We start from the raw sequence: 14,785 nt of genomic DNA, 5'->3' as shown, positions 1-14,785 counted from the left end.
CGCGACGCATCTCAGCCGAAGATCCCGATGCTGAATAAGCCATTTGGCCCTGGTGTCTCCCATCAGATCGGGTTTAGATCTGTTTGCTTCTTGACAACAAGTCACAAACATCAAAGATCCTGCTTGACGGGACGGCATTGGGATGTTTGGGGGCGCGTTGACTCAAATGACTGCACAGAAACAGCTGTTTCTGCTCAGTCTTGCCAGCGTCTTTAATCCTGCTGTTTCGGAAGCTTCGGGTCTGAACCGATGCCCCGATTATGTTGCTAGTCATGGTGAGTTATATCGCGAATTCTTTGTTCACCAAAATTAATAAATCTCGCAGCGCCTTTAGTATGGCTTCACTCGGAAGATCGCTTCATGCCGAGCGATCTCGCAGCTCACATCTCCAACACAATCCCCAAACTTGATGGGCAGCCAATCAGCGGTCCATCTTCACTTGACCTAGAGAATCTTGGAGATCTCAATGGCTATGGTGGTGAAGAAGTTGCTCTTACTTCTAAGGAGGACCCTTTGACATACCCACCTTGGATTTTGGGCGAGGCTCCTGATGTTAACGGGCAAATCCACGATTCTGTGCCATGCGCCGTGATTTTGGTAGAGAAAAGTGACATGGACGTCGACGCTTTCTACTTTTACTTCTATTCGTTCAACGAGGGACCAAATATCACTCAAGTCCTGGAGCCAATAAATCACTACGTTGCAGGCGAGAACCTATCATCCGGGATACACTTTGGTGATCATGTTGGAGATTGGTTAGTAAATCCGCATTGGGATAGAGATCAAACTGACGCTTTTCCCCAGGGAACACAACATGGTGAGGTTCCACAACGGTACCCCTGTTGGTGTGTACTATAGCCAGCACGTCGATGGCGTTGGACTCAAGTGGGACGACTCAAGGGTCAACATAACCAATGGTAGAGTACGTGAACCATAGCCGCTATTGGATCATTGGAATTCTACTAACTAAAGTCTTAGCCTGTGGTATACAGCGCCCTCGGTTCTCATGCTAATTATCTGGCCGAAGGGTAAGTGTTTCCTTAACTCAGTTTGCAACCCATACTAACAGCACAGGCATCAACTTCACAACGCAGCCATGTTCGACTACTGCGATAAGGGCAAGATATGGGACCCAGTCCTGTCAGCCTACTTCTACCGCTTCAATCCCGACACATTCACCATTACACCGATAATATCACCTATGCAGCCATCCGCAACAGAACCTGCTCAAAACCTGACCTCGTGGTTTGACTTCATCGGCCACTGGGGAGATATCAAGTATCCAGACTCTGATCCTCGCCAGGAAACAGTTCCTCATTTCGGCCTCAAGCGATTCAATTCTGGACCCAACGGTCCGCGCTTCAAGCATCTTGTTCGCAAGGGCCTTGTACGAGACCACCCGCGAAAGATGGGTTGGAAAGAATGGGGCGTTGGTGTCTTCATGGCGTGGTATCCCTGCTGTATTAGAGGTTGGAGGCTGTGGAGATCGTTAGGCATAATGGCGGTCCTGATGTCGGCATTTGTGCTTGCAATCATATTTGCAATCAGGAAGTATAAGACTTGGAGGCAGAGGATGGCCTATACCAAGTTGGGTGGAGATGATATAGCTATGAATGAAATGGGGGGCCAGGAGGAGTCTTTGGAATCGTCAGATTCCAATAGCGACGACGAAGATGACTATAGACGAGATAGATACGAGGCGATGCTGAGAGGGTAGATAGATCAATTCCTGCTTATCTGCAATAGAAACTCCATTTATAGTCTACAGTTTCTCGCCCGGCATGTCGATAATGCTAGATAAAAATAATTTAACCGCATGGTTAACCTACTCGATAGACAAGCCCTGCAACAGTCCAGATTTATAAAACCAACAAAAAGAACATACAACAGCGGGGATTCGCTGGTCGTCACCGACCCAACTACTAATCCGCCCCTTACCAGCTTGACTATGGGAGAGCGGACGGGATCCCGTATTTTCTGGTAGGTATGGTCGTATGTATGAGGAAAGAGACTCATTACATTATATATAGGTAGTTTGCTCTTTCGTGACCATTTTATGTCTCATTGAGCTTATCCATATTAACCTTAAGTGAATGGCGATGTTTGCTGTACCGAGTGAACGGTTCGATCCTCTGTTCGAAATCTTATTCGTGATCCATCATATATACAATACCATTTCTATTAGTTCTGTAGAGATCACGGGGCTTTTGTTAGTGGCTTTATTTGCGCCATGTGATGTGGTTCGACAGGTACCCCAGATTCAATACTGACCAAGCGAATGAGGGTGTGCCAAACATTAAGATCCAGGATCCACAGGTTTCCTCCAAGCTTGAGGGACGTCTAACGTTAAATAGAAGCGACATACAGCACTTCTTTTTCTGAAAATCAAAGAATTTCTGTATACTGTAGATTTGAATAGGTATACCTGGTTAAGATTCGACGGTTATGCATGTCTTATAGTATTTTAGGTTATCTGTCTTATTTGAAGCTGTGATCTGGGAATTTACCAAGAGTCAGCTTAAATACACACTAACTACAGTCATTGTCACTAGTTTTGACTACCGATTCACCGTATCACTTGACATGACACAGTAAAGGGCGTTGGATTGCGGGGTCTACCGCTTGGATATCGTCGGCTCGGCTTCAACAAAGATAAGCCGCGGGCGATCTGCAACCGTAACCCCGCATGACATGATGACTTGGAGACGCTTATCAGGTCTTTGAATAACTTCGTAATAAAGACCTTCGACTTTCATACCTCAACTAGACATCTTCATATAAATTTCATTGTAAGCACGAACTAACTTCAGTCATTGAACACCCAAAGCTAACCCTTCACTAGATCGTCATAGACTAACCAAGACAAGATGGCAAGCTACAAAGAAACAGTAGCTGCAGCACTGCAACAACGCGATATCGGTCTTGCCAAGGTCGAGCCCAAGCTGCAAGGAATCCCAGATGAGCTCCCCCTCAACTCACGAGACCTCCCCAAAGCAGTCTTGACTGCACGCGAGATAGAGATCACCGAAAAGTACTCTGTCGTAAAGCTTTTAGACGTCCTCCGGAAGAGAGAAATCAAGGTGGAAGAAGTAACTCGTGCGTTCTTGCGGAGAGCTGCGTTAGCTCAAGTTGCGGTATGTAATCTCCACTAAGGGCAGGATGCAGTACTGACAATGGTGGTGTTAGACCAACTGCGTGGTCACTCTCATGTGGGATGAAGCTATTGAACGAGCCAAATATCTTGATTCTTTACCTGAACCCAAAGGCATGCTCTTTGGTCTTCCAATTTCGGCCAAGGAACATCACGGTATGGTTGGGAAGAACGTGACGACCCATGCGTCTTTTGTAGCATGGATCAACAAGGCCCATGGGTCCAACCTTCTTTACGACAATCTGTATGACGAAGGATGTGTCTTTTACGTACGAACCACACAGCCTCAGACGATCATGCATCTTGAAACGAGTAGCACCATATATGGACGAACTGTAAACCCATTCAACCGCGATTTGACGTCTGGCGGTAGCAGTGGAGGCGAAGGAGCCCTCATTGGATTCCGAGGAAGTATTCTGGTAAGCGGCTTCCCTGTCAATTATATCTTTCCGCTGACATGAACAGGGTGTTGGTGGAGATATTGGTGGCAGTATTCGTTGTCCAGCAGCCCATAACGGAATCTATGGTTTCAAGTGAGCGCCTCCAGATCGATTTAGTATCGATATATGCTGATACAATCACAGACCGACTCTCAAGCGAATCTCAACCATGGGTGCACGATCAATCATGATTGGAAAAGAAACTGTGTCTTCTACAGGAGGTCCGATGGCTGTTGACCGCGAGTCGCTTGAGCTTTTTATGAAGGTAGCCCTGGCATCCAAACCATGGCTCATCGATCCTTCCCTTACCGCCAAGGAGTGGACACCATACAAATTCGATCGGCCTCTGAAGATTGCCATTCAATGGTGGGATGGTGTCGTCCAGCCCCATCCGCCAATGACCAGAGCTCTGAGAGAAGTGGCAGAGGCTTGTCGCAAAGCTGGCCATCAAGTCATAGACTGGGACTGTGAACCTTTGGATCATGCAAAGGGCTGGGAAATCCTCTCAGCATTATACTGGCCTGATGGAGGAAAGCAAGCATTGGATCTTCTCGAAGCAGCTGGAGAGCCTGTCCTTCCTTTGACAAAGTTCATTATAGAACAACCAAGCGTGAAGAACATGAACATGCACGAGTTGTGGGAGGTAAGTGTAACCTTGACAACCTTGACAGTTCAGTCAAACATTCTCTGACGCTTGATTCAGCTTTGCACTAAGCGAGAAGACTACCGCGCCGCATATGCTCGCGCCTGGTCCTACACAGGTAACGACGACGGTAGAGAAGTCGATGTCATTTTGTGCCCACCTTATTTCGGAGCGGCATCTCCCCATGAACAGTCACGTTACTGGGGATATACCGCTCACTGGAACCTCCTGGACTAGTAAGTCAATTACCTTTGAGAGGCAGGTAATTCGCTGACATTACCGCAGCCCAGCAGCAGTTTTCCCAGTAACAACAGTTGATCCCTCTAAGGATCCCAAGGATGTCAACTATGTCCCCAAGAACGATGATGATAAATTTGTTTACGATCAGTACGACCCTGAGACATTTGCCGGTATGCCAATCAGTCTGCAGATTGTTGGGCGAAGGCAGTATGATGAGAAGGTTCTTGCTGCACTTGAAGAGATCGAGCACGCCATGGGAAGAGTGTAATATCGTTAGACTAGTCTTCAGAGCCCCATATACCAGGTTTGCTTTAGAAGGTCCACAACTCCACTGGCAATTGTTTACCCCGTGTCACGGTATACCGATTACTATGTTAGTTATGGCCAAAGAACTGCTATTTAAAATATAATTTTAAATTCGAAAGGGCCCTGTTGACATGGCATCGAAATTCCTAGTAGCTTATGAGAGTACCACAATCCTTGTTGAAGGATTTATGTGAGAATGACAGAGTCAGCCCTAACACACGAGCTATGACCAATCATCCAAGCGATACGCCTGAAATATGGCTCTCTGTTTGTCACTTGTTCTATTTAGGCAATCTCACATAAGACGGCATTCGGCGGTTCCCCGAGGTCTTTATTAGCAATCGTCAGCCTGTAAGATAGAGACAAGTGGGCTAGATGACTGGGCTAAATAACATAAGTCTCCACGTTGGTTGTCTATTGTTATTTAAATGACAGCAGTTTGGTGTAACCGGTCCTGTATCCACTTCGCCTCTGATCTTGGTCTAAAAACGCATGAACTCGACTTTCGTTCCAGGTCTTTTGTCTTCCTTTATAATCTATCTTGAATACCTTCGTCAAATATGTCTCAACCAAGAACAATCCTGATAACCGGTTGCTCAGATGGCGGCCTTGGCTCTGCGTTGGCACTGGCTCTGAAGCCGCTCGGATGGCGAGTCCTCGGATCAGGTCGAGACCTTTCAAAGTTAAAGTTCCTCCAAGACGCCGGCATTGAATGCATACAAATGGACGTCAACTCCACTGAGTCCATCTCAAAGGCCACAGACGAGGTCAGGAAACTCACAGGAGGCTCACTGGATGCCCTGGTCAACAATGCCGGTACAGGATACAGCATGCCTATTCTTGATGTCGATTTGGACAAAATCCATGAGGTTTTTGAACTGAATGTCTTTTCAATCATTCGAGTGACTCGTATCTTCTTGCCGCTTTTGATTTCATCTTCACATGGCGGTATGCTCATCAACAATACGTCTGCCTCAGGGCTACTTGGCGTCGGCACCCCATTTCAAGGTGCTTATGCAGCATCAAAGGCAGCAGCAACCAGCTTGACGGAAAGTTTGAGACTTGAGCTTGAACCTTTCGGTATTCGAGTCATCAACTTGTTGACTGGTGCTGTCAAATCAACATTCTTTGTCAACGCGCTTGGTGCCGAACTCCCGAAAGACTCCATTTACAGCATTGCCAAAGAAGAAATTGAATCAACGATGGCTGGAAATATGCCAGGGATTGTCAAGCCAGATGCCACAACGTGGGCAAAACAAGTTGCCTCTGATCTCAGTCAACCAAAAGTACCACATTTAGTCTCCAGAGGCGGCTCAGCAGGGACGGCGCGATATGCTACTCTCTTCCCAACTGGTACTTTTGATGGCCTGATCAAGAAATCAGGAGGTGTTGATGTTCTTGAGCGCAAATTGGAAGAGCAGAAAGCGGGTTCTAAGATCAAGTAATACTCCGAAAGAAAACTTGGAGAGATTTATTCTTAGTTTATTGACCATTAAATGATATTTGCCTTCATTACACGCCAGGGTGCATTCTGTATAGATATCCTCTATTGTTGGATGAGACCCCTGATTATCTCGTCACCAATCAGAGAACTTTGACGAGGCAATCTCTCGATCAATTCTATCCCACTACTCCAGTCCTCCAAATCTGCTTCGTCCTCACTACGACACACAAGACCGTCTATGATGCGCACACATCGCTCAAAAGGCAAACATCTGCTGAAGTGCGGTCTTCCGAATATGATTGCGGCCTTCAATTCGAAGCCATTGGGTACAAGGCGTTGCTCTCGACTGTATAAAATCCTCTCCATGAGCCTAGCAAGGACGAGAAAGTTCCTGGCGCTCTTCCGGTAGCATTCTGGAGATAGTCGTTCTCCCAGTGTCATGACCGCATGCCGCTCAAATGCCGAGGTCAAATAGTCCAACATCTTTGGATCGTCGATCGATACCACGGCAGTGTCCGAATCTACGCAGGGATGAGTTTCCATATTGGTTCCCTTGCTATAGCGAAGCGGTATCCACATGACACCAACTAAGATCGTTCTAATATTGTGGGAACTCTTTGTTGACGCTAGAAATTGCCATGCGCCCTGTTACCATTTGCTGTCAGGGGGCAGCGTACGCAGTGTAGCAAGCATAGCAATAGACTGTATGCTTTTCGGGAAATAATTAATCTTCGAAAGGGCTGAAACGTGAATGGGCATCATCAGAGTCTTGATCCTTTTTTCAATCCATATAGGCTCGAAACGTGGCCGTGGTATCATGGAACAGGACATGTGGCTCAGTTCCAAAAATGAGCCTGTTGTCAATGCGACATCCCGAGACTCGGAGCAGGCCCTCAACAAGCTAGCTGGGGCTTCTTTCTTCCCAGGGAGCTTGATATTCTTCCTTTCCCTCCAACTCGATGCCCAGATGTTATACGCAGTGTGGGAGTCTTCGTGTGGTGAAGGAAGAGCAGCTTCCCAAATGAGCAAACGGATCTCAGGCGGGAACAGGGGAAATAGAGTGAAAGCTTGAGCTGAGTGCTCGTCTTGTTCGGAACACAGGTTACAGAAAGAGCTTTCCACACACATCGCTGCGATTTTGATAGTGTGTAAGGGGTTGTGACGGGAAGCAGACCAAAACAAGATGGACGAGTATCAAGACATCAAGAGGAGGGTGTTAACTACATATATACCTGGTATCCCTTCGCAATTTGGATTTTTTTTAATGCACGTCTATGAACTTTAACATCCTGAAAGAGTTTATTATTTATTATTTATAAAAGAGAATAAGAATATTTTAGGGTTCATTATTATATGCTTCCTAGTGGGTAGATATTATAACTTTAATGTCTTAGGATCAAGAGTATAAATATAAATAGCCTAGAAAGTCGATCTAAGTTGCATAAACTGAACTACCAAGTTCGTCTGTCGTGCTTCCAACGGCCAGTGTTTCTGGTATCCTGAGGGCTTCTAATCTTCTCATTGGCCCCAAACAGAGCAGTAAGGTTAATAGAAACTCAACTTTTACTCAATCGTTACTTAGTTGCTAAGTTGTCCTCTTAGACGGTCTTATTTGCGTAACCTTGATCTTTTACTGAGAAGGTGTTGCTGTTAACGCCGCAAGTAAACTCATTTTAGCATATGGTTTAATCAATAAGAAAGTATCATTTTGTACAAAAGTGTATTAAATATTCATTACGTGAAGCTTATCTAATCTTGAAACTCATTATTCGTGGTAAATAGACAGAATGTTGGTAGAGTTGTCATAGTCCACACCACACTTGTCAGTGAAGCCAGTGAACTTGTCAACACGAGCCTGAACGTATTCCTCAAAGCTATCTCGGGTGCAGCTAGTTCCAGGGCCATCCTCGCAAGCGGGCAGGGGCTGGGGCGCGCTGTTCACCAGAACACGGTAGTACTCTCCGTCTTCGTAACCATAGCTGCCGGTGCAGTTCAGTCGCTCGATGGCAATGTTGCTCAGGAATGGGAGGATGTGTGAACTCTTCCAGGCACGGCGGTAGTTGATCTTGGTGAGGGGCATGGTGTCGTTGATCTGGGACTCGCTGCCACCGGGCTCGGAGTTGTTGAAGAGACCCATTGCAACAAGGACCATGGGAGGAAGCTCACGGTGAGTGAAGCTAACATAAAGGTCTTCATCAGAATCGCCACTCATGAGCAGATCAGCGGTCGAGTTGAGCCAAGGCATGCCAACGTATCCAGAGATCTCGTTACCATAACCAGCGTTGTAGTGGTATCGGACGTCCTCAGCGTACTCCCAGCCTAGCCAGTCGTCGGGGGTGAAGAGCTCCAGGTTGCAGAAAGGGGACTTTCCACGGACAACGGTCTCATAACCACAGAGCTGCTGCATGCCGAAGATATCGTTGATGGTGAAGTTGAAGTCGGATGCAAGAGCGTTGAAGCGCTCGACGATGGGCTTGGCGTACTTCTCCTGGTACTCAGAAGACTCCTCACTACCGGTGGAGCCAGAGTAAGCAGGGCAAGCCTTGTAGGGAGTCAAGCTGTCGGCGCCAGACTCCTCAGACTCGTAGATTTGCTCAACCTTGATGGTTGTGTCGTCGGCCTGGAGACCACGGACAAAGGACTGAGCGGACTTGACGGTTCTCTCGGCGGTGGAAGTCCACACCTTCTTGGGCTGCTTGAATTCGGGGTATCGGAACTCAAGGTCAACTCCCAATTTGGTAGCCTCAAGACGACCAAGGTTGGTCAATAGGGACACTTCGGCGTCGGAGATGGGGGCCTCCCAGTCGGCAAGGAAGTTCAGGTAGGGGATCTTGGACCAATCCACGCCAGTCTTATTCTCGAGCTTCTCAACAAAGGGCTCAATGTACTCCTCGTAGTCGAAGTCGTTGGCGTAAATGGCAGCATGTCGCACCAGGTAAGCGGCACGCTCAGCTGTGCAGCCCTGAGGCGCATCGGGAGATGCAGGAGGATCTTGGGACTCGAAGTAAGGTGCGATTCCGGTGAGGTGATGCAGAGGGTTGAAAGTATACTCGGAGTTGAGAGAAGCTGCAGAAGCCTGGGCAGCGAGAGGCAGCAGGCTCATAAGAGCCTTGCTCAAAGGTGTAGTTTGGCGAGGCATTGCGAGTAGTAGTCAGCAGTAGTAGGCAAGATACTCTGAGGATCACAAAACAAACTCAATTGACTACCGACAGATCTATTATATCCATAGTTTATTTTCTTTTCTCTTCCTATATGAGATCATTGGTCTCGATGGTAAAAGTCTCCATGTCGATTGCCGTGTCCTTGACGTCACAAGCATAAATAAGATCCACGACTAAACCTGCCTGGCCTGTCTTTGTTCCTTGCAGTATGTCTCTGTGTAATGTTCTGATTGGGTGCGGAGATTTGAGGCTCCATAACAAACACATTGGCAAAGCCGTCAGCCGAGGCCGCATTATCCGAGCGTGTGGACTTGGCGGCTCAAAAATCAAGAAATACAACCTCATCGCGATTCAAGGCGACGCGTTTATCACAATATTAAACTTCGTGGACGAATGCCCAGCTGTTGTCGAGTCATATGTTTCATAATGGGACCAACATGTAACGGGACGCGGCCTCCTCTGCATCATACTTAATCTCCTTTTCCATGCATTAGACCAATTTTGAAGTAGATTTTCGACATATTCAAGCCTTTTACGATCCACTGATTGTGTCACCGTCTTGTTTCAAACTCTTAGGCTTAAAAACTGGGTCATCAATTAAGTACAGCTTGTGGCCTAGCGTCATCATCAACAGACACCAGGCTGTGTATCATACTTGTTGATCTGGTCTTTTGCAAAACGCCCCCAGTACTCAAGATATTTCGTTTCTTTGAGTAGAAATGCTTCAAGGTATATCGCAGCAAACCAGTGTTGGGAGACATCCTGAATCTCACCCGTTATATCAGTCCAGCCGCTTTCCATCTTGCTCTGCACCAGCTGTACAACATCTAAAGAATGGCCTGCCCATCGACCAAAGTACATGTCCATGAAATATGCACGGATCTGAGCAATATCGGAGGCGGTAACGCTGACACCGTTGGTAAAGATCTTCTTGATTTGGTCTCTTGGGTTCCCTCTAGGGACTTCTTTTGATGGTTTGTCATATCCCGCTTGCCATGTAATAAGCCATATCAGTAAGATATCTAGGGTCATCCAAGGGTTTCTAGTTAGCGAGATCGTATCATGCTCAGAGATGGTATGATCTTGAACAAGTTCCATTCGGATGTATTCGTTAGTGGTGAAATCGCGAAGGTACCACTGCCTTTTGTCGTCAAATTCCCCGGGGAATAAGCACGACTCCATCAATGGGTGAAGACTTTCCGAAATACCAGTCGACGGTAAGAGCCGGACTAGTTCTCGAAAGTATGGAGGATTCAAGTCCGAGGAAGTCAGGGTAGCATAGTCGTGTAACAAATTCTGAATCCTCGCATACTTCAGCACGTCAAACAGTTGAGTGTTCTGCAGAATCATTGCCTCGAGAACTGCATCTCGGTTTCCCTTTTGAGGTGATTGAAGTTCAAGTTCCTGGTCGTGGCTGGCCTGCCGAAGAGCAAGCAACTGTCCACTACCCCCAATGAACATCGGTGTATCCACCCATGATGATAAACGGCGAGAGTGGTGAATAGTAGTCACCGCTTGGATCCATAGTCTTCGAGAGCAAAGCCCAAGGGCGATGTGATCAGTTGGCTGAAGGTGCAGATAGATGCTGCTCATCAACTCTAATGGAAGCGTCTCTATCAGAGAGGATGGAGCAAGACGATTGCACTTCTTCAACGCTTGATCAATCTGTATCAAAGCCAGGTTTTGTAAATCTACAGAAGGTCTGTAGAGTAGATCAAAGGCGTTAAACGAGCTGTTGAGGACGCAGAAGCCCTTTAGGCCACCGATGGACTTTCCGAATTCGCCCTGCTTTAACCAACAACTCAGATCATGACTCGTTCCTAATCCGACTCGTTGGTTACGCAATGGCGCCGAGATAAACCAACACTCGAGACCGAACATTCCTTCGCACATGATAGACACTGAATGATGGTGATGATGATTTTCTAAAGCGTAAACTGTGAGATGAGAGCTACTGTGGTGTCGTCAGCACTGGTGCGGAGAAGAATGATGTCTGGTATCTCCAACGTGACGCCCAGCCTCATGGGCCGTCAGCACCAATTAACCCCAATCTGACATGAGAAGAGCAGTGAAGAATGCTTTACCACTATGTCGCACTGAATTATGCAAAGTCTTTAGTATCATTCCAGCTGTGGAAAAATAGGTTGAATACGTTTCGTATTGTGTAAAACCAAGACATCTCAATTTCATTAATAATAATGGACACAGCGCCCGCAAAGTATTTTGCAGTGATTGTTGGTGCAGCCTTCGTGATGTCTGTGTACCTGTCACTGGTGGCTAATTATTGCATGTCATTATGTCATTGGTGTAGGGTAGTAAGTTGTCGTCAAAAACACAGAGTCAGGTTCGGCACAATATTGAGACGACATCCTGTAGGATCAAGAATTGGATTGAGGCTTGGAGGCTTACGCGTCAGGTTTAGTTCAGATGTAGTGATATGATTCTTGTGGGTGATGCAGGTGTGGTTGACGCATGATATTGACGCTTTTTTTGACGCGTTGAGGCAACCATCAGTGTTTTAGGTGGGCAAGGACAATGCCAACAATTAAGCATTTGTTGCACGTTGTGAATAGAGTTCTTTGTAGGGCTGATTTGGTGGATAGAATTCGCTTGGCAAATCGCCAATTTTCATCTTGACAATCTGTTCTCCACTGAAGTCTGTTGTCGATTGCAGACTTGGCGTTGCGACTCTAGAATGGAGGAGAGAAAGTTGATCAGACAAGTTGTTGCGAGCGACTTCATGCACTGTCATGGAGGTTCTCCACAGTCTACACTACTGTGCCACGTTTGGCTTTTCAACAGAACCTTGGCAGGATCAGTCTAGACTTTAGGAATGTCTGTTTGGGTGGAAATCAGGAATATTGAACATGATGTGTTTGGACAATTGCCCCACGTGCAGGGCTAATAGGTTCACCAAAAGTTACTGATAATGCTTTATACCTCGACAAAAAAGAGATCAGTGGCTTTATTCTCTATCTCGCTAAATAGAGGTCCTGATTCTCTGACTGCTGGTTGCAATTAGAGTAGTCTTGGTGGGGGTTTTGTTAATTGTGGCGCAGCTAACCAGCAAAACAGCATTGACCAAGTAAATTTGAACTGGGACCTGGCCTAGAACAATTTGGCGACATGGATCCTCACTGGGTCCTCTTCCCCCCCTCCCCTTAAAAAAAAGTTAATGAATGGATCGTGATTAGGGGGACCTGGATCCAACTCTGCTGTAACGCTTCCTTTCTTTCAATTCTTCACTTTATTCTTTCTATCCGCTCTTTTACCGTACTTTCTTTTTTATACTTCTCCGCCTTTTCTGCTACTTGACTGCTCGTCACTGTCACTGCCTACCATCTCAATTCAAATCGATTCAGTCGAGTAGCCAACCAGATCGTGGCCCAGCAAAACAGCGACACGTCCTCTTTCTTTCCCTCCATGTGAGGTCGAGCCTCCTCTACCTCAACCGCGACGTCGCATATCCTGCCCCGCCCAAGCGGCCACTCGACGTCAAGATGCGCATCTCCAACATGCGTCTGCCCAACAGCATGCGCAACCTGAGCGTGCGCTTGTCTCAAGTCCGAATCCCACACCCTCACCCGAGGCGCATCATTCTCTATGTGATGATAACCGCCATGATGGTCGGCATGATCGTCATGTTCACCATGAGCGATAGCCTCTTCGGCCCCAAAAACACAGGCTTCGATCCTCTGCTCTCGCGAACCAACGATTACCGTCTGCTCACCAGCCGACGCAATAACTTGGGCTTCTACAACACCATCAACGTCAAGAAGACTGGTCAGAAGATTATGAATCCGACCCTTCTTGAACTGCCAAAGGGCAGCAAGCATGACTTCCTCGTCATTGCCCGCGCTCCCCATGTCGACCAAGATATCAAAGGCAAAAAGTACAGACGCGCCCAACAAGTCGCCACATTTGTTAGCCTTACCTGGGATGCCTTCGGCCGGCCCGAGCTCACTGCGGATAACGATTGGCACAAGATGCTTGTTGAGGACTTTACAGAGTCCCAAGGCCCCGAGCATCACTGCAAGCGACAGCCTGACATGGATAAATACATTGGCCCCGAGGACATGAAGCTCTTCTGGAGGAAGAACGGCACTCCCATGCTTATCTTCACCCACCAGGTCAACGATGAGAACCTCTGCGAGGGCATGTACATTGTCGATGCCCGTGCTGCTGTCCCTGAGCTCGTAAAGCAAATGGGCAAGCACGCAAAAGAACTCCCAGCCATTGAATTCGACAAGCCTATCCTTCTCCGACGCCAACCCCCCGAGGGTGAAGAATCCGATGCTCGATACCAACGCGAGAAGAACTGGGCTCCTGTCTACAACCCTTTTAGCGATGACGATGACGAGATGATGTTCATGGTCGAGCCTAGCCAGCTCTACCGCTTTAACTCGACCGAAGAGCCTGTCCAGAACATGGACGCCGAAGCCGAGTCCGCGGTCGACGAGCCCTTCCCCCCCGACCACGAGGGCAAGACATGGCACTCGGCCACCCAGACCTGTATGAACGACGTTATGCTCACCGACAAGCGAGTCCACCAATCGACGCCCATGCTTAGCTTGACCCTTTGTAATCGCGGGGCTTGCGAGCCTGCGGCAAATAACACAGTCATTATGGGCATGGTGCAGATGCGCTACGACCCTCCTCAATACACAAACACGTGGTACGACCACCGTATCGTTGTTTACTCTCCTGTTGCGCCCTACCATATGATGAGCGTTAGCAAGAAGCTCACATATCACGGTGAGACCAACAGCAAGTACATCTGGACTGGGAGCATGGTGTATCACGGAGACCAGCCAGCGCAACGTAGCCACGGCTACCTTGATGACGAGATTCTGCTGAGCTTCGGTATCGGCGACTCAGCGCCAGGTTGGCTGGACATCAAGGCGGAGGAGCTGATAATTGATCACTATTTCTGCCAGGGCGCAGCATCGGGATACAGGGAGAGCATCAAACAGCATTCATCATGACGAGACACGAACAATGTAATTGGTAATAGAGTGGCATATTAATTTTGCATGGAGTGTGTTACATATAGGCATAGCATGTTTACATAGATATAAGGAGAAGAGATCAAGTGTATACTCAACCAGGTATCTTGGGATATGGAGTTTAGGGCATGTTAGACAAAGAGGCCATCTAGAGAATTGACTGATTCCAAGTACAATCGCATGTGACCCCTGAGGTGGCTGTGAAACACCGGCGAGGACCCTTGCTTCACTCTCAGGTAAGAATTAATTTCCTAATCATCCTTGGCAAGGAGTCGAAAGCTCTTTTCTTGCGGAGAGGGTCAATTCCGACGGTCCCATTGACCCGATTACTAGTTGGGATTACGAGCTTGGCAGTTGGTCTTGATTGGTGCAAGCGTACAGAACAATAGGGGAC

General features: G+C 47.5%; 7 protein-coding genes across 7 annotated transcripts; 4 read left to right on the top strand and 3 right to left on the bottom strand.

The window, feature by feature from the left end:
• The first annotated feature begins 102 nt into the window (after positions 1 to 102).
• EDB82DRAFT_499060 (uncharacterized protein) lies at positions 103 to 1,765 on the top strand. Its single transcript, XM_025734904.2, has 5 exons — positions 103 to 275; positions 326 to 755; positions 805 to 922; positions 979 to 1,028; positions 1,075 to 1,765. The coding sequence occupies exons 1-5, from the start codon at positions 143 to 145 to the stop codon at positions 1,715 to 1,717; spliced, it is 1,374 nt and encodes a 457-aa protein (XP_025585664.2). The 5' UTR covers positions 103 to 142; the 3' UTR covers positions 1,718 to 1,765.
• Positions 1,766 to 2,640: 875 nt separating this feature from the next.
• Positions 2,641 to 5,165, top strand: EDB82DRAFT_499058 (amidase signature domain-containing protein). The gene is made up of 7 exons (XM_025734903.2): positions 2,641 to 2,789; positions 2,843 to 3,134; positions 3,187 to 3,570; positions 3,617 to 3,684; positions 3,736 to 4,234; positions 4,295 to 4,470; positions 4,520 to 5,165. The coding sequence occupies exons 2-7, from the start codon at positions 2,868 to 2,870 to the stop codon at positions 4,740 to 4,742; spliced, it is 1,617 nt and encodes a 538-aa protein (XP_025585663.1). The 5' UTR covers positions 2,641 to 2,789; positions 2,843 to 2,867; the 3' UTR covers positions 4,743 to 5,165.
• A 7-nt stretch (positions 5,166 to 5,172) lies between these two features.
• On the top strand, positions 5,173 to 6,344 carry EDB82DRAFT_171476 (IBR finger domain protein). The gene has a single exon (XM_025734902.2). It carries the CDS (start codon positions 5,341 to 5,343, stop codon positions 6,223 to 6,225), a length of 885 nt encoding a protein of 294 aa, XP_025585662.1. The 5' UTR covers positions 5,173 to 5,340; the 3' UTR covers positions 6,226 to 6,344.
• Positions 6,327 to 7,514, bottom strand: EDB82DRAFT_574950 (uncharacterized protein; the record flags this gene model as incomplete). The annotated part of the gene is made up of 2 exons (XM_065609956.1): positions 6,902 to 7,514; positions 6,327 to 6,745 (listed from the first exon to the last, which is right to left on the bottom strand). Exons 1-2 carry the CDS (start codon positions 7,350 to 7,352, stop codon positions 6,327 to 6,329), a joined length of 870 nt encoding a protein of 289 aa, XP_065464827.1. The 5' UTR covers positions 7,353 to 7,514.
• A 416-nt stretch (positions 7,515 to 7,930) lies between these two features.
• EDB82DRAFT_499053 (histidine phosphatase superfamily) lies at positions 7,931 to 9,495 on the bottom strand. The gene has a single exon (XM_025734900.2). It carries the CDS (start codon positions 9,361 to 9,363, stop codon positions 7,990 to 7,992), a length of 1,374 nt encoding a protein of 457 aa, XP_025585660.1. The 5' UTR covers positions 9,364 to 9,495; the 3' UTR covers positions 7,931 to 7,989.
• Positions 9,496 to 9,912: 417 nt separating this feature from the next.
• Positions 9,913 to 11,430, bottom strand: EDB82DRAFT_171456 (uncharacterized protein). Its single transcript, XM_025734899.2, has one exon. It carries the CDS (start codon positions 11,276 to 11,278, stop codon positions 10,013 to 10,015), a length of 1,266 nt encoding a protein of 421 aa, XP_025585659.1. The 5' UTR covers positions 11,279 to 11,430; the 3' UTR covers positions 9,913 to 10,012.
• Positions 11,431 to 12,135: 705 nt separating this feature from the next.
• Positions 12,136 to 14,580, top strand: EDB82DRAFT_566796 (uncharacterized protein; the record flags this gene model as incomplete). The annotated part of the gene is made up of 2 exons (XM_025734897.2): positions 12,136 to 12,163; positions 12,776 to 14,580. 2 exons carry the CDS (start codon positions 12,136 to 12,138, stop codon positions 14,368 to 14,370), a joined length of 1,623 nt encoding a protein of 540 aa, XP_025585658.2. The 3' UTR covers positions 14,371 to 14,580.
• Between the last annotated feature and the right edge of the window lie 205 nt (positions 14,581 to 14,785).

The sequence above is a fragment of the Fusarium venenatum genome, assembly GCF_020744135.1.
Source record: "Fusarium venenatum strain MPI-CAGE-CH-0201 chromosome Unknown EDB82scaffold_2, whole genome shotgun sequence".
Lineage (NCBI taxonomy): Eukaryota > Fungi > Ascomycota > Sordariomycetes > Hypocreales > Nectriaceae > Fusarium > Fusarium venenatum.
Note: the sequence above shows the minus strand (reverse complement) of the source record. Positions and strands in the feature narration are given on the sequence as shown.

Coding starts and splice junctions, on each gene's coding strand:
- EDB82DRAFT_499053 (XM_025734900.2), bottom strand. CDS start 9,363: ATGCCTCGCCAAACTACACCTTTGAGCAAGGCTCTTATGAGCCTGCTG.
- EDB82DRAFT_499060 (XM_025734904.2), top strand. CDS start 143: ATGTTTGGGGGCGCGTTGACTCAAATGACTGCACAGAAACAGCTGTTT. Junction 276..325: donor CGATTATGTTGCTAGTCATG/GTGAGTTATATC, acceptor TAAATCTCGCAG/CGCCTTTAGTATGGCTTCAC. Junction 756..804: donor GGTGATCATGTTGGAGATTG/GTTAGTAAATCC, acceptor GCTTTTCCCCAG/GGAACACAACATGGTGAGGT.
- EDB82DRAFT_499058 (XM_025734903.2), top strand. CDS start 2,868: ATGGCAAGCTACAAAGAAACAGTAGCTGCAGCACTGCAACAACGCGAT. Junction 3,571..3,616: donor GATTCCGAGGAAGTATTCTG/GTAAGCGGCTTC, acceptor TGACATGAACAG/GGTGTTGGTGGAGATATTGG. Junction 4,235..4,294: donor ACATGCACGAGTTGTGGGAG/GTAAGTGTAACC, acceptor CGCTTGATTCAG/CTTTGCACTAAGCGAGAAGA.
- EDB82DRAFT_171476 (XM_025734902.2), top strand. CDS start 5,341: ATGTCTCAACCAAGAACAATCCTGATAACCGGTTGCTCAGATGGCGGC.
- EDB82DRAFT_171456 (XM_025734899.2), bottom strand. CDS start 11,278: ATGTGCGAAGGAATGTTCGGTCTCGAGTGTTGGTTTATCTCGGCGCCA.